The sequence below is a fragment of the Chiroxiphia lanceolata genome, chromosome 1 (genome assembly GCF_009829145.1).
Source record: "Chiroxiphia lanceolata isolate bChiLan1 chromosome 1, bChiLan1.pri, whole genome shotgun sequence".
Taxonomy (NCBI): Eukaryota; Metazoa; Chordata; class Aves; order Passeriformes; family Pipridae; genus Chiroxiphia; species Chiroxiphia lanceolata.
This window is the reverse complement of record NC_045637.1, coordinates 33,902,852-33,924,012: the sequence shown is the minus strand read 5'-3', so window position 1 is coordinate 33,924,012 and position 21,161 is coordinate 33,902,852. Positions and strand designations below refer to the sequence as shown.

At 38.3% G+C, this 21,161-nt stretch overlaps 1 protein-coding gene across 1 annotated transcript in view; it reads right to left on the bottom strand.

Annotated features, from left to right (window-relative positions):
- EYA1 (EYA transcriptional coactivator and phosphatase 1) overlaps nt 1–16,208 on the bottom strand; it is a 156,524-nt gene extending 140,316 nt beyond the window's left edge. Inside the window, 2 exon segments of the mRNA XM_032705833.1 lie at nt 10,725–10,832; nt 16,125–16,208. Of these exon segments, the coding sequence (XP_032561724.1) occupies nt 10,725–10,757 (33 nt within the window). The 5' untranslated portion in view covers nt 10,758–10,832; nt 16,125–16,208.
- Between the last annotated feature and the right edge of the window lie 4,953 nt (nt 16,209–21,161).

Below are 21,161 nucleotides of genomic sequence, written 5' to 3'. Positions count from 1 at the left end.
AATAAACAAGAGAATTGGTAGGCACATGGGAATATGATGTAATGGCCAAGAGAAATCATGGCTTTGTAAAGAGAAGTCATAACTTCAAGATTACTTGCGTTTCTGTAAGGAGTTAATGATTATTTGGATAAGGATGATTTGGTTAATGTAGTGTATTTAGATTTCTGAAAAGCTCACACAAGCAAAAAACTCTTAAACAATTTGTCACAAGGTAAAATAAAAGATCTGTCATGAATTGCTATCTAAAAGATGGAACAGAGTAAGTGGGCAGCTTTCACAATGTTACTAGTGGAATTCCAAAATAATTTTCTGAAAAGAATAGCTCAGTGGCCAATGGCAGTCAAGAGAGTGGATATAATGTTTAAAATTATTAGGAGGGAAACACACAGTAAAACAGAAAACATTGTAAAGCCATAGTGCTAACATCTCGAATCTCTCACACAAAGCTCAGCAGCACCTTCAGGAAAAAACAAGGCTCTTCAGCTTGGAAAAGATACGTCGGTGTCATGAAAACAACAGAAGTCTACAGAATAAGGAAAGAGACTGCAGAAAGTGAACAGAGATTGACAATTGATCATTTCTCATGGTCAGAAAAACTTGACAACACCATGTTTTTAGCAGCAAGCATAAAACAACAAAAACACTTTCTTTGAAAAAGCATAATTAACTTGTGGAATTCATCACTACAGAAACTCAAAGCATATTCAGACGAAAGCAAGTTCATGAAGGACACCACTAAACACAATGTTTTGGATGTATCTTCCATCCTATCAAAAGCAGTATTTGCTCTCTTTCTCCTACACTCATTAACTGTCTGCTGCCAGTCCCTGTTAGACACAGAACAGCAAGCCAAGTTGTGTTGTCTAACCCAATGTAGTGGCACTTACATACCTCTTGCTCTTCTCTGCCAGTCCCAATCTCAGTGTTCTTCAAGCTGTCATATGAGGCTCTTGTTTGCCTGTCCAGCCCCAAAAGTGTTTGCTTCTGAGTAGCTGCTGTCTTTAACTCTCATTAGTCAGACCAAAATACTGCCAAATTAATTACACTCATCATAGGTAATTATTTTATTTAAAAATTGCAGATGGAGAAGAAATTGCAAGGATGGAGATTCCAGCTACCAAGAAATGCAAGATATTCTTTGCTCTTGATGATCAAAAGCGGACACAATACTGTCAAATAAGACAGTCTTTGAGCATCAATAAACAAGACAAGCTAAGAACAGAAAGAGCTGATGTCCAGTGCTGCAAGGATTTGGCAGTGTTCTTGTCTTCTGTTTATAGAAAGCATAATGGCAGTATACATCCCTTCCAGGGACTGAACAGAGGATTTATGCAGTGTCTGCACTATATAAACCTGCTTGATGCGCCACTTAGCTTTTACAATGCCTTGCAAAAACCAGAGAAAAACATAGACATAGATCTTACACCTTCTCCCTCTCCAAAATATTCCTGCAAATTACAAAAATCTCATGTATCTATCAGCCTACCACTAAATACATCTTTCTTTTTCCCCAAAAAACTAATGCTTCAAACTAGAGTAGAAAATAGAAGCGAAACAGGACAACCCTAAATTTAGATTCTTTTTTCATGTACAAATAACTGAAGGTGAAAGCCAGGCATAGAAGCATTTAACTAGTTAATCCTGAATACTGAGATACTTTTAGATCTTTTAAATTATTTATAGGCCTAAAAGGGTGGTCAAACATGAAAAATATGTCCAATTATTAAGAATAAAAATAAAATAAAAAATAGATCATGCTTACTTTCCTAAAAATATCTACAGTACTAAACACACATTCAGCAAGAGCAAATGCCTGAATCTACAAGCATCCAACCAGTGCTTACTCTAAAAGCTCTCACTCTTTGAATCCCCATTCATTTTTCCCAAATGTAACTCTTAGATTATATTTTCAAATGAAGGAAAGTGTGAAAGCATGTCTGAAATTACTTACTCTCTTACATGCTTCTTTTAAAACAGAATGAGAAAAAAGAAAAAAAACCATTTTTTTTTTAATCGTCAAGCAATTTCATTCATTGCTCATGACCATTAATAGCATTTACAGCTCTGTAAATTATAATCAGGATAATCAAATCCTGTGCTTCGGGGTACGAGCTGATCACCATAGGAGATGGGAAGAAATTTGCTCCCATCTGCTGCCCTGCGCAGTTGTATAGGTGCATTGTTGGTACAATGGAAAGTCCACTCTATGTGAATGCTGGTGGCAGAATATTAGGCTTTGAATGCCAAAAATGTCCGAATGACAAATTCTATGTGATTGATAAGAAATCCCTATGAAGCCTTTCTACTGCTGCCAGATTCTGCTGCTGTGCTATGTGCATGAACCACGAGACCTGTGAGTCTACAACTTCTAGGATAGTCTAGACAGAACAGCTACAGCAAGGCAGACAGAAATAGAGAAGAATCTCTTTCCTACAACGTCTGAATGTTAATTTCTCCCACTGTAAACAGGTCCTTAACTGATTAATCTTACCCCCAGCAAATATAATTTGATTTTACTGTAGCCATATATGTAAACATAATATGAGAAAATCATGGCATTAACATTATTAACTACTAACAAAATTATATTCCTCAAGCAAGAGCTGGAACATAACTTAATTTAATCTAATACATTCCATGCACAGACACACACAGACACACATATATACACTCATACCAGAATAACATTAATTTAAACATCATGTGTCTGAAATCCACTAATCTGAGGTCAGTATATATAAGATTGAAAACTGCACTTAAACAGGATTTCTCTGTCATTCTATTCTACTTGTCTATTACCATAGGACAATGGTAAGCACAAATATTTCAGAGAAACCTGAAATAAGGAGGAACTTACATTTCAATATCCCATGTAAAACAGCACACTAAAACTGGGAGTTTTCTGTGTATGTAGGAGTGATACCAGTGATAGCTATAGCCTAACTCAGTACCTTAAATATTTAAGTGCCAACCTGAAGCTCCTATCTCCTGGCATTGCTATCCATACAGTTATCAGGACACATGTATGTGCAAAGCAATGCTTTGCAAATCCCTAAGCCTGTCCCCTCACTATGAGTGCACAGGAGATGGCATCTACCTTCTCGCTTAACTGTGAGTGTTATATCCCACTGTACACTGTGAGTGTACAGGTCCCAAGAACCACCAAAGATGTCAGAAGGAAAAGTGTGAGTTGGTGACCAAAATTCTTGTCAACATCCTGTTTTAAGGTAACATACTTCTATTAAGCAGGATTAGAGAAGCTTTACTACTGACTTAAAGATCCTTTTTACAGACAACACTTTCTGCTAGGAAGCTCTAGCTTATCTGTGAGTCAATATCATGGGGACAAAGCTGAGTGTTGGAGTTGGTCTGTGCCACTAGTGTTGCTAAATACAGGGTTGGACCTATCACATAAATATGCATGGTAAATTTGAGACAAAACTTACAAGAGTATGTCTTTAAAGAAGTTGCTGAAATCTATGAGATTGTTCCACACTGTCTTTGAGATACACATTCAACCAGTTGAACACGAAATACCTGATCTGTAAAGTTTTTTTGTGCCTAAATATTCACATTCTCTCTTTCTCTGAATAGAAGTGTTCATAGAAAATTGTGGGTTTATGTATGCATCAAAATACTTTCCCTTTGTAACTGCAAGACTAGAAAACTCACTAAAAAATTATATTAATGTCCACATTTACTCGAATGGCACCAGGACAGGGGGTGGAAGAAAACAGGTGTGTCATGGAAATCTTGGCATCTGAGTGACTATCCCAGCTTTTGAAGCAGCAACAGAAACACATCCTTCTAATTAGAAATGATTGTTTCAAGAAAAACAGTATATGCACTTAAAAACAATGATTCAGGTAGTTCACTTAATATTGCACAAATATGCTTTGTACTAAAGTTTTTTTTAATAAAAGCGAAATTCAAAAAATAGTTTAGGTATGTGCATGTATAAGTAAAGCAGTGTGTGTATGTGTGGGTGTGTAAATACTATATACCCCGATGCAAACCCTCAATGCATTAAATAAACTTCAGCTCTATACCTTAGTACTCAATTCTGAGTCTGGTTACCTTCCGGATTGCTAAGTCTTTCTAAATTAGAACAAGCAATTTCTCTTTGTTTTACCTAATATTTGAAAATGGCAAAAAAGTCCCATGGGTCACTGAAAATTATCCCTTCATTCCTGCCGCCTGTTTCAAGTCAGTCAAAACATTCCAGACTTCAAAAGGGGGCTTTGCCTGCTTAGGCCATTTTGGTGTCCTTCTATGGTTGGCCTATGAGGGATTGGTTATTTGGATAAATTAGTTTGTGGAGCCTGCTGGCCTTCTAGAAGACCTCAGTGTCTGACTGCAAATTAGTTCTACCGAACATGTAGAAATCCCTGGGCAGACGAGAAGAAATAAATGGTGATAAAATCTAATACTACAATGTTTGTAATGTGATTTTATTCTGCTCTGTAGCTTGTAAGCAAAGCTAATGTTGAATTAAAAATTTTCAAATATTAAAATGTCCATGAAAGCACAATATCAGATCAGTATCCGAGTCACAGCAGAGAAGGCTGGATGCCAACTTTAAAGTTAAGCTTCCAGCAGGAATCTTTTACAAGAACAAACAAAAAAACTCTCCTGGTTTTCCACAAAATCAAGTAGGTATTTACATTACGGATGCACCCCTGCTTAAGCCAGGAAGTCACACAGTTGAATTCGGCTGGAGCTTGGGCTGTGAATAAACTGCTATGCAGTCTTTTAGTACATAGTTGTACAACTGCCTAAGGAGAGTTTATCCTTAAGGAAGAGAAGTCAGAGAGCCAAAACTAACAAACATGGCTCCTCGAGCGGAACAATGGTCCAGAAAACCTAGTAAAAAAGAAAATAAACTTCACTGGCAGTTTGCTTTTTACTGTTAAGGGCTAAGCTACAACTTCATCAAGGCTTTCAAGGAGAGACTTCAAGCAGAACAGTATGCACACTGCACACTTATATAGTGGCTGGAAAGAGTCAGATGGACTGCATATTTCTTATATATACATATTTATAAGGTGATCTAAAAATACCTCATGCCACAACAAGGAAAAAGATCCACCTCTCTGAGGAAAAAAGTATTTGTAGCTAAATAAATGAGTGGTGGTCCCCAATGAAACCACTGCAAGGTCTCTGTCCTGTTCCTAAAACCAGGACCATAAGGTCAACACCGTGTGTGTGTAAAACACACTAAGAGTTACGTTGGCAGTGGGATTAATTTCTGGTGTCATTGGCAGAAAATTACAAATGCTCATTAAAAATAATTGTTATGACAAGTGCTGTGTTTAGGCTTTGGTTCTGAAAAGATGAATATGCCTGACACTACGAGCTGTAGTAGAAGCACCTCCGTCAGTGCTGCAAGCTTTGTTGCCTATGGCACTGTGGGGTTTCTGCCATCACTTAGGAAAATTACATTTTAAGTAGCAAGAATTCATCTGTGTTGTTACTGCAAACCCAGCTGAATGAAGAGTTTGTAGTGAATAACCTGTGGTTTCCAAACTGTCCATACAATTTTCAGGAGTATTTTCAATAAAATGTTTTGAAAGAAGAACTCCTATCAGTAGTTACTGATCGAGCAGTTAGTACGGACCGTCTAGCAGCAGCTCTTTTCAATTTGGGGAACTTAAATACATCAGCTAGTTCCGGCTGTTCATTATTTTTGACACTTACTGAGTGTAATAAGTGGGTTTTGTGGCTTATGTTTCCAATATCCTACCGATTGCAGATAGAGAGGGGAAGGGGAGTGGGAAGGGTGCAGGCCATTACATTTTATGGGTTCAGTTACAGATTGCAATTGCACGGTGCTTGTTGGCTATTGCCTTGCAGAGCTTTCCAAAAAGGAAGCCTGTCACACATTTCTTCAGTAGGGGAATGCAGAAGGGAGTACAGTTCTGTGTCAGTCTTTCAGAGAAACTTAGGCAGCACTGACATACATGACTTTCACAGGTGATGCTTTGAGTTTTCAACTAAAGGTAAAATACTTGTATTTTCACCCATTTTCCTCATAGACTTTGTTCCCTAATGTGGTAAACAGGTAACATGAGCATGAAAACATGTCATTGGTGATGCTGTTCAAACCTGGAGGTCACACCTGGCTGTCGCCAGCCATGCCCACAGTCACAGCCATGCCACTACCAAGGCACTGGCCTCTGAAACCACTCGAGAGTTGTGCTGCCGGATCCTGGCTCGCCTTGAAACAAAATGAACTTTCTAGCCCTTCTGGTAGTGAAGATAACCTTGAAAATGTGAAGAGAGTGTAATCTGATGCCTCAGTAAGACTGCGAGGAGCTTGAAACAAAGACAGAGAGATGTGAACTGCCCCAGCCATCTCTCTCTGGGCCCCATGGACTCAGCATTTCTGTGGTCGTGGAGTCTGGCATTTTTCCAAGATTCCACAGAATCTCGCATGTTTGCTGCAAAATTCATTATTTTGCTGCAGCCAGGTGCTGGATGTTTTTTGGTTTGGGTTTTTATTTCCCCCCTCCCCCTATCTTGCTGAAACCAACTACTCACTCTGCGTCTTTCCATTAGCAGAGGTATGAGGTGAATTTTTGGTGCAAGTGCTGCTCTCTGGTACATGGCATGGGGAACGCAGGAGAGGAGTGTCCAGTGAGTAGCAGGGAGGAGAAAGAAGTTGGAAATATGCAGCCAGGCTGCCCAGAGCTGAGGTTTGGGGGCTGCAGGGGAAATCAGAGAAGATTAACTGCTAGAGTGGACCAAGAGTACCTCCTTTTTTGGCTCATTGGGTGCACACAGTTTGGAACTAACTTGACTGCTGAGGGCCTCAGAGTCTTCGCTCTGTTTTCCAGATGGGCAAACTCCATCATCAAAAATACTCAATGCTGAAAATACTTCTTGGTGTAAAATTTTGAAAAGAGAATTTTCACTTATGAGCCTGGACAGGGTAGGAAGGAAAATTATTTTATGCCATATAATAACCTAATATCGCTACCAGAGAGAGACTTATGGAAAAAACACCTTCCAAAATATTGCCAGAGGGTATAGTATTGCTTGAAACTGCCAATATTTACTTGCGAAAAATTTCTTGTGCTGAGTTTTGCAAATAAATAAGAACAATGGATTTTTTAAAAAATCAATAGGCAAATTAAATGAAATAAAATACCCACTGGCCTCTACAATGCCCTTTTTCTGAGTTTTTTAGAGTCATTCATCAGGGTACCTCTAAACCACATGTATGTCTATATCAAGCACATCATGATGAATCTTCTGATTATCAATGTTTTTCGTGGTTCTAAGGCTTCTAGAGGGTTTCTGGGGCAATGGATTCATGCCAATGCCAAGTTTGGAACTGGTAGATTTAGCCTACCACACATGTAAGCCATGATAAATTTACATCAATTTTTTTAAATCAATTTGTGTAAGATGTACTGTTATCCATTCTCAATTTCCTTATAATCAGAATTTCTCTAACATCCAAAATGATATTTTCATCTCAAAAATAATTAAAACCAGAGGTGTTTTTTTCTTCTCAGGTATGTATGAGCAGTGAGACTCATTGCAAATGACTGTCAGGCAGAAAAGCCCGCTCAGGGTGCTGAAGAACAGGACTTACAAACTCAAATGGAGATTGGAGCACCACTAATCAAACCTGGCATGAGATTCAACTCTATGTATAGCACTTTAAAGTGTAAGTATGTTGGCTGTGTATTAGACTTTTGGATCTCAGTAGCAAGCCAAATAATACTACTTTATTGATTGCTGCTCCAAAGTTGACCAAGAAGTACATCCACAGAAAGTTCAGTGTGGTGAGCAGCATGGTATTTGGACAGTCTTTAAGAAGAAACAGCCCAGTCATTGAGGCAGCCAAGTTGTATGAATTTGTAACATCTGGGTTATCATTGATATGTCTGCTTCACTGAAAAATTGAAAACAAAAATTATTAATAGAGAAATAAAAACAAAAAAACCCCAGACCATTTGTTTTAGCTTGATAAAAAAGGAGTGAACCACCTTTAGCAGGTGCTTATAACTAACAAACGCGCTTCGAAGACTTTTTTGGACTTGGAAAGAAGCAGAACATCAGTGAAATTCTCAAGCAGGATACAACACTGATATCATCTGTCTAGCCAGCTTCAGATTTGTGTTCTGCTTCTTTCTCAGGCACCTAGTAAAAGAGAGGCAGGGGCAGGTGTAGTGTTCAAGTTTGCAAGTGCAAGTTTCAAAGTCAGCTCCTACAGAATGTGAACCAAGCACAACAGTACCATTAGAACAATTACTCCAGATGATGAAAGTGTTGCTAAGAGACTAAAATCCCCTCTCAGCTCCACCAGTGTAACAGAGAGCAGAAGTGAGTTTACTGGGCTTACTATGGTATCCTCTGTACATGTTAACACTGACAGGCTGGATTTCTGTGTGCAACATCACCCTCTTCCTCAACAGAGAAATCTTGGCCAAAGACAGTGGTGAAGTACTTACTCATCTACTCTCTTTCACTCTTGTCTGAAAATTTTTTTTTCATTTTCCTTTCCTTTCTCCTTCTAGTACTTTCTCCATTGTTCATCTAGCTCTGTCTTTCTAAAACATTATACACTTTCATTTCTCAGTTGTTGAATAAAGCTCCTCCCTCCTCCACATGTACCTGAAATTGCTTTCACTGCATAGTTTGCATAGGCCACTTTCAAGATTAAATTACCCTTCAACTGGCATTTGTAGGGACATTTTCCTTTTTTCCTATGGACTAGCACCAGGTTTTAGAAGACACTGTTATGTGTTTGGGATCTTAAATCCCAAACAGGTTTTGGGTTCTGGGTTTTAATGACAGAGTGCTAATCTATCCCTCATCCTCTCTTTCTTTCTTTCTTGTATGCACACATGGAGAGCAAAATAAATGAAAACAGAATCATCTTTATTTTCACTGAGACTATTTTGCCTTCTGACTACTGTTTTTAGGAAATCTCCCTGTTGGTCAACTGGCTGTTGCAAATGCAGCAGCCTCTCCAGTTATGAATGAGTTCAAATGAGACTTAATCGAAGGATTAGATTCCAGGGTTTAATACCGAATTTTAAACCTATCCAATGACACCGCAGTCAGAAGACACCCTGCCCTGTGCCGTGTACCTTTGAGCACTTCAGTCCTCATCGTTTACAGAAGCCTGAATTCTTGTAGATGCAGCAGGTCTATTCAGCAGCTACTGGTTTAGATTTTGATAATCCTGATAGCATCCATGACTACCACTCACGTGGGTAATGTGAAGGGAAACTCTGAGCAGATGAAGTGTTTTACAGGCTCCCTGGACTATGTGGTGAAAAGAAGGAATGGAATGAATAACCCCAACAGGAGTGCTGTTAGTGCCAAACCATGAACAAATATTTCCCTTAATACTCCTGTTAAGTGACAGTTACATTTGTCATTACATACAGCTCCAGCCCAAACCCTCCACAGCACATGAAGCCCAGACTATGCTGGGCATACAGAGTGGAAGTATTGCAGTGGAAGTCACAGAAAATCCTGACAGCATCAAGGAAAGGCTTTTCAGGCATGGAAGGAAGCCTGACCCTAAAGAGAACATGGAGCTTGGGTGGTGCTGAAAGCTCTGGCACTGCAATTGCAAACAGGACCATCCCTGTTTAGCACTAGTCAGTAACCATGGCCACCCCTTTCTCTAGGAGTTAACTGGTCCTGTCCACACATTGCTGTAGCAGTGATGGATAAATACCCAAATGTACACATAGAGACAAGACTGTGGAACAAATGAAACATTGGAAACTAACCAAAGACATATTGCTTCAGACAGTAAAAACAACACTAGACATCAAGTGTAACAAAAACATGCAACACAATAGGCTTATTATTAGGTGCTTGTATTTTTCTACTATTTTTCATATTTTGCTACATGAAAAGCTAACACAAGCATCAGGGAAACTGAATATAGAATCATAGAATACAAGGGGAAGAGTGAGAGATAATGCAGAGTACTGTCAAATGTAAAAAATAAACAGATCAGAAAAAATGCAGGAAATAAATCTAATCAAATTTACTAAATAGTACTTTTGGGACTTATTTTACAACTGGTAAAAATAAGGCAATTTCAAGGTGCGCTTTTTTTGTTAAACGATCCAGAATAAAAACATTTATGTAGCATTTTGATGTTCACTGAGTGCCAAGAATGATATCACAAACTAAACTAACAAATCCAAAACACACACTAATCATTTGACCATGCATGAAACATCATTGTGCATGATAGTTTGCAAAATTTCTTACTATTATGACTTTATAAACAGGCATTTACAAGAAACAACAACGCTGTTACACTTTTTTTGCCACTGTTCTTAAGACTTTGCAGCTAGGAGTTGCACTGGCTTCTCCCAGAAGCAGTATTTGCATATATTTACACAGACAAAGAGAAGTAACTTCAAATAATGGGATGAAAACTCTCTAACAGATCAAAATGTTAACAACATAAATGCAGCAAGCCAAATATTTCTTTGAGAAAGTAACAACCATCATTTTGTAATATGAATCACTTAAGACAAATATTTTTAAAGCTATACCTAATTTTCTGTAGCTTTAGCATAAGCCTCCATCTCTCAATGAATTCATCATTCACTGCTTCTTCCAATCACTAAAAGTGCATGTACCTCTCTAAGACTCTCATCCACTTGGTTGCCACAAAAATAATTACCACTTTAAAAGCTGTAACTTTTTTTCTCAGGACTGACAAGTTGTTTACTTACAGACTTCCCATTTATTCCCTCAGGGTCTTCCATTGAAGATTTCTCCTTCCAAATTATATACGGGCTATTAGTTACAGTGAGGTTCAGACAGTCCTAGTACACACACACCTGTGGAAAAGACAGTACCACATCGACGGATTAATTTGTTGGCATGAAACTAGAAGGTGATCTTCACTTCTGCAACTTTTCATTAACTAACAAGTATTCACAAGTTAGGAGCAGTTGTCTTTGAAGAACTGAATCAATCTTGAAAATAAATACATAGTTGAGCTGTTTACCACAAATCCACGCAAGCCACAAGCAGGCAGCGAGAGCCCTGTTGTGCTCGCTGTCGGCAGACAAATGAAAGGCAGCCAGGAACTCTTTTACCGACACTATTTCTGTGCCAACAACACATCTCTTCTTCTTTTGATTTTTTTCTTTTAGGAAGCTCAGCCTCCCCCCGATATCTATCAATGTCAATTGTACTTTAATGCTAAGAGGAAATAACAACAAAGAAACATGATTGTAGATTGAGCCAGGATAAAAAAGAAAATCCACAAAGTTTTCAAAATGTTGCCCTCAAGCTAAGGATATTTTTATACTAAATCTCTTCAAGTTTACATTAGGTCGCAGTTCTAGGCCCTATAAATTATAAATATGGGATACTTTGTGTTCTCTCACCTTTGGAAATGGTGTTCTTTGATGTTAAAAATAACAGTGAAGTATTGAGATGAAATAATGAAGGCTTACTCCCCAAACAGATATAAATCCAAAATATGGTTTCCTTCCATGAGCAATTTTCTTTAGAATAAAATGCCATGAACTTCTTAAAATTCAGAACTATTCACTGAAGTAATTAAAACAAACCCAGCTAAAATCCTCATTAGAAAAATTGGCTTTCTTTTTAATAACATGGGGCAAATGCTGTCTGCTAAAGAATAATAAAAATGAAAATCTGGGGGGTTTAAGTGTGTGTATGTATATATAATATATACCTTATATACAGTGAAATGTGAAAAGTACTTTGGTTTTCTATGACAGGTGAAGATCCAATGGTCTGAAGATATTCAGTTTGTCCTAAAACCACTCTGCATATGAAATACATATAATTTAGGATCAGGATCCAAAACCTTATTCTGCATATTTCTACCTGAATAAGACTCTCACAAGAAAATAAAAAAATCTCTTCGAGCCCAGTTGTTTGGACAGTATTTATTGCACACATTTGGCTACTTCTATAAAATCTAAGCATTAAGAAAGTGTTAACAGGTTCACTCCGCACCCTAAGGAAGATGCTAATATGAACCATGCTTCTGCAATGCATCCACTCCCTTCTTTCTGGTTTACAATTGAGAGATCAAATCCAGTCCTGCTCCTGCTGAGAACAATGGCCAATCTGCAATATTTCTATGAAATCTGGTGCTCGTATTTGTTCTGACACCAGATTATAGGTTAGAAAATTACTCAAGGCTTTAAAAACTGACAATTAAAGTTAGGGAGGGGAAGGACAAGAAGTTCTCATAATTAAAAAAAAAAATAATAATAGCAAAGAGCAGAAGAAAACAACTCTCTAACAATGCCCTGCTCCTAAGCAATGACTGACATCTGTTTCAAAAACTCTTTTATTGCAAAATTCAATAAATGGAAAAACCACACAAACTGAAAGTCTGCAACTTCAGCGAGGGAATAAAACGGAGCCTTTTCTGATGGAAAAATATTCATAAGTCAATTGATGTAATGCTGGTATGTGGATGACCTGACAGATTTTCAGATCAGCAGTGCTCTCTTTACTTTATGGAAAGAAAACTTTACCAAGACTGGCAATTTTCTACTAAAGCCCAGATGGAAAAAGCATATATGTTTTACAGTACATTGTAGTTCAACCATAATTAGGCAACCCTACTTGCAGAAGCTGCTGCAGTAAACATTTTCTCTCTCTGGGAGAAATTCCTACAACACACCAGCATCAAAAGAGCCCACTCTTGCATTTTCTGCTCTGACATATGCTGCCCTGAAAGTCACTGCAAAAGAGATTTACAAAAAGCTCCTATATATACCGCCACACTCCTTGGGGCAAAGACTTTTCTTTCTCAGCAAACATCAGAGACCTCTGGCAGCATAATCAAGTGAGCAGTAACATTAGGGCTTAGACAGTAATACAGAACAGCTGATTTACAATGAAATTAAGTAATTTTAATTTTGAACAATGCAACTTCTGAACAAGAGTAACCTAAGTTATCCTTATTCTAATTGTCATCTTGGGTTATTCTTAATTTTAGTAAAGCTTTACAAAAACTAATTAAATTCCCTTGAGTTGTTAATCTATTGAAAATTACATATAAATTACATAAAGTATCTATTACAGAGAAGTTGTTATATTCAAAATATGCCACCAAATATGAGTGGGACAAAAACTCAAATTATTGAAAAAGACAAGATCCAAATTGAAGGGAAGTCATGAAAGTACATATCCCATTTTATTTTTCTCTATTACTCTGGAAGTCATTTGCTTGGTTAAATATTATTACTGTTAAATACGCGATGGTAGCAGTTAAGAGTCCCACCAGCTAAAGAAGTACTATTGTACCAGGCATGATAACCAGCAGCCCTCTTTTCCAAACAGCTATTACAATTTTAAAGGGAATAAAAAACCACAAAGAAGTACAGAAAATGGTTTATGGGGGATTTTTATTCCCTTCTTTCTGAAACATTAGCCAACGCTGTGCAATTTTCCCCACACACATGGATCTGAACATGTGCCTCTGCCACCAGGCACAGGGCGGCTGCCAGTCACTCCCAGCCATGCTGCAGAAGTGGCCAGGAGCTTCAATAAGCTCCTTGTCCTGGAAGGGCTGTCCCCACCCGAGCACCCACCTGAAAACCTGACAAAAGCGAGCAGTCGATTACCCGGGAAGCAGATGTTAAACACAGTCAGGAACACTGAGAAATAATCTCTTAGGGCTGGAAGGTACCAATGGAGGGTGATCTCTTGCACAGAGAGCACCAAACTCAAGGGTGACCAAAAAGTAACTAGCTATGTCTGACCCCTGGCACCTAGACACCTACATTGAAGGACCAGGAACCTAGTTTCTTGTGCTTGCTGAGCTGTTCTTCATAAAAACTTTGCATTTCCCAAGCAGGCCCCACTCTGTCACTAAAATCCGCATCTTGGAGCTGTCCCAGAGCTGCTGTAACCCACCTTCAGCTGCAGTGAGCCGCTGACAAAACTCATAGTGATCAGAAACAGCACAAACACAATATCTTGGGCTGCCTTACTCTTTCCATCACCAAGGAGAAGGAATAAAACTTTTTTCCTGTTCCTGGGCCACCAGCAAAATCACTCCTGTCTTACAACTTCCCGGCTGATTATGCCATTGCAGTCTCCAAGATAAAGTCATTTTTAGTGTCATCAGTGGATATTGCTTTTATTTTCTTATGCTTTCTCAGAAACTAGTAGAATTTGCCAGTAACACCCAGAAAAAATTGTATCTCTCCAAAGCATATTCATTTGTTAGAAGAAAAAAACCAACCCAAACCAAAACATAAAACCCACATGTACTTTATCATTTGGTAGAGAAAATACTGAAGAGGTTATGAGGCTGGGCAAAACGGCCTTTATTTACCCTGTAGATGATAGCATGTGATATTTCACAGTTGATATTAGGGAACTCGATGGTTTTGATTTTAGGTGCCATATTTGGGAAGTTTCCTTTTTAGCACTTTCTAAAGACTCACTACATTCGCTCCATTCCCAGGTAGGTCTCTCGTCCCCCACCCCTGCTCCCTTTTAAGGTGTTAAATTTGGCAGATAACCTGGGTAGCATTTAGAAAACAATTATTTCCAAATGCTGGGAAAGAAACTTGCCAAGCGTAACAGCTGAAAACCAAAAAGAAAAAAAAAAAGCGGAAGGAAATAAAATGGAAGAGGGAAAGGCATTTTTTAAAAACGAAATTTAGAAGGGACCTTTCAGCAGCTTTATAAACAATTAACTCCAGCGCTGTGACTGAAGACCACCTCTGATTCAGCCTGGAACGTCCACAGATGCAATACAGCATCCTGCCTTCCAGCGAGCCTCAGGGACGCCAGCAAAACAGATAGGTGTCCAGATGTGCGGGACCTAACGTGCACATCTGCTGGAAGATATCCCACACCAACTGCAGTGCTGACACTGACCTAGACACAGACTCTGGGGCTTTGCAAACCCTCAGACCTCTCTGTGGGTACACAGTGTGCAGGTAACAACACTCTACAACAGCACAAGAGGTAGGTCACCCCCTCTGCATCCCCGTAAGCATCCATGTCCATTTCAACAGATTTTTTTTCCATTACCATCAAGCAGAAATGCATGGAGTGTTGAGACTTGTGGCTGAAGTAAATTTGTGGGAAAGAGGGCTGAAAAAATTCAGTTTTATTGGTAAACTTCCATTTATATAAATACAGAACAAGGACTCCGGTGTCCTAGACAGGCGTGTTTAAAACCCATGGCACTTACACTCACCGTGATGTCTAGTTCAGCACCAAAGTAATCTCATACTTTTTAAGTCAGTAATATAAACTAAATATCTAGATTTTTTTCACTATGTGAGTACTTTTAACTTTAAAATAAAGATTAAAAAATCAATTTAAATCTAAAACAATGGTCTTTCCCTAATGTTTTAATTTCACTGGGAAGTTAAGTTTCTAGTAAGGGAATATGAGGTCTCATCTACCTACACAGGAACCTTACTGGGTGCTGGACCAGACTAACAGAGGAGATTCAAGAGCACAAGGAAGCAAGAAAGAAAGTAGGAATGAAGCACTATAAACAAAAAATACATCACAGACAAATGCTATTAGTGACAACCTGGAAATATATCTTTACTACTTTTTGAATCATGATTACATTTGTAAAATTGCTACCACACTGTAAGCCTGTCTTGAAGGAAGCATTCAACAACCGAGTTTGTGCCACATTTCTCCCATTTACCGTTAAATCTAACAAGAACGCAAGGGCCATGATACTGGTTCAGACCAACAATCCTTCCAGTGCTGTCCCCAACAACAGCCATAACTGGACACAGAACAGCAACAACAGAACAAGCATATGCCATTTCCCTGACATTTTCCCAATTTCCTGCTATTTGAGTTCAGAGAGTTTCCTGAGCCTGATGGAGTTCATCTGTCTAGCAACCCTCAGTACAGCTCTCTCAAATACTCGTCTATTCTCCTCCTGAACCCACGTAAACTTTTTTTTTTGTTGTTCCTAGCAATTCTGAACATTCATTTTTGGGGGGAATTACTAAACACTGAATAAATTTTCTTGGAATTATCTTAGATGTCGAGATCTCATTTCTGAGAGGTGAGGGTCAGCTCAGTGCCCATCACTTTCCATGTACAGCTACAACTATTTCACTCAAGATTTAGCAGCTCACATTTACCTCTGCAGAATTTCATTTGTCATTTCATTGTCTAGTGACCTGCCTCATAAGGTCCTTGTGCAGCTCTTCACAGTCCACTCTCCTTGATATTCACCTCAAGTGGAAGCAACCTAAAAAAATTATTGTGCCTGATTAGCGCAATTATTCAGACTCAGCTATTTGGAGAAAGTGGGGTGAGAATAACAGAAAATTCCCACCTGAAGAAATAAAGAAAGGCAAAAGACGTCGGCATGTTTTTAAGGGAACCTGCTGGTTTCTGATTTCAGCAAGCTCAGAAGAGCTTTCTGTTCTCCCAGCATTGGAAGAGATGGTCAAATACAAAGAAAACTCTCCTGAGGTGGAGAAAGAAACCTGACAATGTAATGTTCTTAAGTCCCAGAGTACTTGGGAAAAGTGATGGTATAAGACCGGAGACCTGAAAAAAAATCAGGTAAATAATTTGCCATTACTTTTACAGGTTCTAAAACTAAAATATAACTGTTTCAAAAGCTATCTTGATGAAGTCTTTGTGTTCCTGCATCCAATGGTCAGGAATGGTTTAAACTGTGAGAAGGAATGAGGACTTTGTGAGTACGTACATCAGGTATGAAACCTGGTGCCTGCAATGGCCAGATTTCTGACTGTAATCTCACCGGCACAGACACCCAACAGGATGTCTCTTTTGGGAAGCTCCATTAAAGGTTAAAGTGGGATACACACATACATATAAAAATTTGAAGCAATAATATTATTCTAAAAGGAGAGCTCTCTAAACATAGCAAAAGATCACATTTTTCATTGAATACTGAATACACATGGAAGTTAAACTGTAGAACGATGTTAAAATTATACTGGCAACTTGCTTGCCAGAATTTCTTTTTTAAATTACTTACAAAATTAATACGATGTTTAAATTACCCAGTGGAATCAACTTTATTCGTATCTGAAATGTAGGTTGAAACTATTCAGAAAAGAAACACACTAACAATTTAGGACAGGAAATACAAAAAAATTTTAAGGTAAAAACATAAGGGAATATTATGCTTTTAAAAATTAATAAAGTTACCATTTATAAGGTGAACTCTGCCTCAAACAAGGATTAAACAGCTTTGCTCTCAGCATTCCATTGGATCTTTATCATCAAAAAGTTACAATTTCCCTCGTTTTATTTATGTATCATTAACAAAGAACAAAACCAGAATGCAACAGCCTATTCCTTTGTTGTAATTTCTTTGAGCAATAAATCTGCTTTCTGCTTTTTATGTGTCAAACACACAACAAAAGGTGAGGGGATCCACAGATTAATGGCATTAGACTAAATGTCAAGGTTAATAAAGACTATGAAATACATACAAGAAAAATGTTGAGCTACGAATCATAACATGCAACTGGAATACTTACCTACTTCAGGAAAGAAGTGTAAGATGCTTTACAAACAAAGCTTTCTTTCAACCCGTGTGGTTCTGTACAATGTTTCCAATGAGTAGTAATTACATATGTGCTTTAAGAAGTCTTTCTACACCTATTATAATTTCAGATTAAAGGGAGGGCATTACTTATTATTTTACATGAGCTTTTAAAGTAGTTTGTAAAATATATGCAGTCCATAAAAGTTTGTGGTCTAACAACAAACAACTGTACTGCTTCTGCAGAATTCAGCGCAAACAAGTAAAAAATTTCTAGTTATAATTAATACAAGTCACATGTAAAAGTTTTAAGGTTTATACAGATCAATTAAAGTAATTTTCCTCTCAGTTAAAGGTTTAAGTTTAATAATTTTTTTAACTTCTTTTCATTTTTTAAATAAATCAGATACATTTGAGTCTGAAATTGTAACAACCTTCATTAAAGCCTAGGCTTCCCCCAAGCTGGCAAAAGCATTCAAGTAAGAAACAGTACCAGCAGTATTTTCAGCAGTGGAAGCCACAGCATCCCGGAGAGCCGAAAAACACACCCAAATAGGATGGGTTACAGAAAGCATGGTTGCAAGGGAGTCATCCCGGCTATAGAAAGCTAATGCTCAACTGGGAAACGCACAGGCCAAAGTCTTGGCATCCCCCAGTGCAGGGGACCCCAGTGCACGGTCAGGGTCAGTTGAAGCCCCATGCTCTGTGAGAACCACCAAATCGCCTCTGAACTCACCCTAGCCTTGGGAGCAGTATAGATGCCCTTCTGTGGCACAGAGCCATGTCTCCAGTGTCTCTGTGTGAGTGCCACTTCCAGATTTCACAACAGATTCACCACGAATAGAATGTGCATAGCAGTGACCGTCCTCACATCACCATCAGTAACGCTAAGGTTGCTGCTCTCTTCTTTAACTACCACACAATAAGAAAACATTCCTATCTCTCAAGGTCAACCAAAATTTTCATTGGTAAATCCCAACATTTACATACCACAAGATGCATCTTATTTTCAATCTTTACAACAGATCAATACCTACAAATACTTCTGCTTTTCGTCATGCAATAATGAATGAAATAGGTGTGAATTTAACTAGTAGGTGCAAGTAGTCTATTTTCTTCATTTGGACTCTATGAGAATGGAATCTCATCCATTCTCTGTTAAGTACAAATGAGAGAGCATGAATGGTCCTAAGACTGAGAAAACCAGAAGGCTGTATCACTGAAAATCTGTCAATGCAAGATCCAGTGGGATATTTAAAAGGCACCCTATCAGCTTAAGCACCTATATTTGTTTGTCTGTTTATACTGCAAGCACTCTTACGAATTACAGTAAACACCCAGCTGCACCTTTAGTCACCTAAATACCATGTGAAGCCTGATCTATGGTGACCAGAAATACCCTCAATTCACTAACTGAAAGTTAATTTTGAAGCAGAGGTGATACTGTATTTACGTAACAATGAAGCCAGCTTTCCTTCACGTTTCTGTGCTACATCCTCAAGCTACTGCCTCTCAGGGGGTAATTCCAGGGAAGGTGCTGCCCAGCTCCCTTTGGGGCCATCCCTGCTCTGAGTGGGTCAGGGGAGGAGGTACTGATTGGGATCTCTCTCTCTTCTCTACCCCGCAGTCACTCCTCATGAAACTAAATCCCCACCAATAAATTGTTGCCAAATTTTGACAATTGGAATTGGAATATTACATATTATAGGGGAAGAGAAGGAAATTATTGTAAGAGCATTTATAGGACTCCCAGTTCCCTGGAAAATAATGCTAAAAAACATTTTTAAATACTGGTTTGTTCAACTGTGTCATACCTTTTGCTTGACAGATTACATGCTTTTCCTCTGATTTCTTCCAGACTCTGTGTTCATGAAAATAAATTCAGTAACTCATAATTTTTAACATAATAAAACCTGAAAACTTAAGGATTTGGAACCTAGATAAATAGGTTCTGCTTACATAACTACACAAAGATACATTATGTGTTTTTTGTCAGCAAAAAACGCACAAAGTCAAACAGCAGTATGTAGTTTCAGTTCTCCATGTCTCCAAACTGTATCTATCAAAGAGAATGAATTTTCTATACATTTATGAAAAAAACAAAACACACAAGAGCACAGCACAGCTGAAGTTAAGTCATTAAATCGGTCTGTTCTCTAGCAACAGCCACACTTCTTACAAGTTTGCTTATCCTAATAGTCTTGTAATATTTTCACCATCACAGCTCAAAATAGAACTTTATTGTAATATATTAGACTTTAGTAATATATTAAGTGTGAAAAATGTAACAGACAATGATCGTTATCCATAGAACATGATTTTTACAATTATTATTAAAAAGAATGTTTCATTTATCAAATAATGTTAGAGCTATTATAAATATTATTTCATAATAAAGGAGAAAGTGAAGAATGAACTACATCAACATTTTGAACATAATGTTTCCATTTCCTCTGTGAACAGTATAACCTAAAAGATGAAGAGAATTTTATTCACACAACACCATGCAATCCCCATCAATATTCAGATGATAAAGAGCTCAAGCTATTGAACTGAGAAATTAAAGCTCAGAAATTTCAGGAATTAGGCCAATTGCCTAAAGTGGCAGTAGGTGTGACTCACTATGGAAACAGCATGGGAAGGACAGAGAAACAACTTCAAGTTGGAAAAGCTTTTAAAAGCATACGAAGTACCCGGCTGTGGCCTCCTTGATTTTAAGGACTTTACACACAATTTCAGCTCTTATAAATAAAAAGAGCTTTCTCCTAGCTCACTTCATTATAAGGAGAGCTGCAAAAATGCAGACCCACCTCAGAGGGTGGGAGTTCACCTCTGTGATTTTTCCAGGCAGCCCAGCACAGTGGGGGCCCTGGGCAAACTGGGGCACTCAGTGTCTGCACTGCCCACACACCCGGGGCTTGCCCTGGGTATGGCCCCAGGTATGGGCAGCAGCTGCCCTCAGGCTCTCCCAGGAATTTGCCCCTGCAGGTGTCCTACCCAGGCAGCCACAGCTCACCATCACACCATCCAACTTGGGCAAATCTTTCTTGGTCCAACCACTAAAGCCTTTTCTTTGGTAGCTTGACCCACATCACAGAATTCAATGGTAAACTCATATTTTACTTCCTATGGCCATGCAGTAGGATTAGCATTAAAAGTGTCCAGACATTTGAGAAATCATTATCTTATGATGTTTGGTATATCAGATTAAACAGTCAAAGATAAAAAGAGGAAAAATGAGAGGAAGGAAAAAACCTCAAGCCTCTTAACTCAATTTAAACTCTTAATTTTGTATCACTCTCCCTCTCTCTAAATCTAGGGGGAAAGGTTATTTTAAGCAATAATATTTTTGGATTCTATAATTAAGTAATTGAATGAAAGAAACAAAGAAAATAACCTAAAATTCTCAAAATGCACAGGATGCAAGAGGCCCCAGTTTCCAGCTGACTTGTAGAAACTGTTCAAATGACCTCTGAAAAATTTACAATTCTCCTGACCAGAGCCCATCCCTCACCTTGCCCATAGTGACAGATTTTGCAGCACACGGAGGACAGAGCCACACAAAAAAGAGTGACTTGCTTCCTCCTTTTTCTTCCTGCACTTTTTATGATTCAGTTTACATGAGAAGATGCACCTAATGAAGAAAATTAGG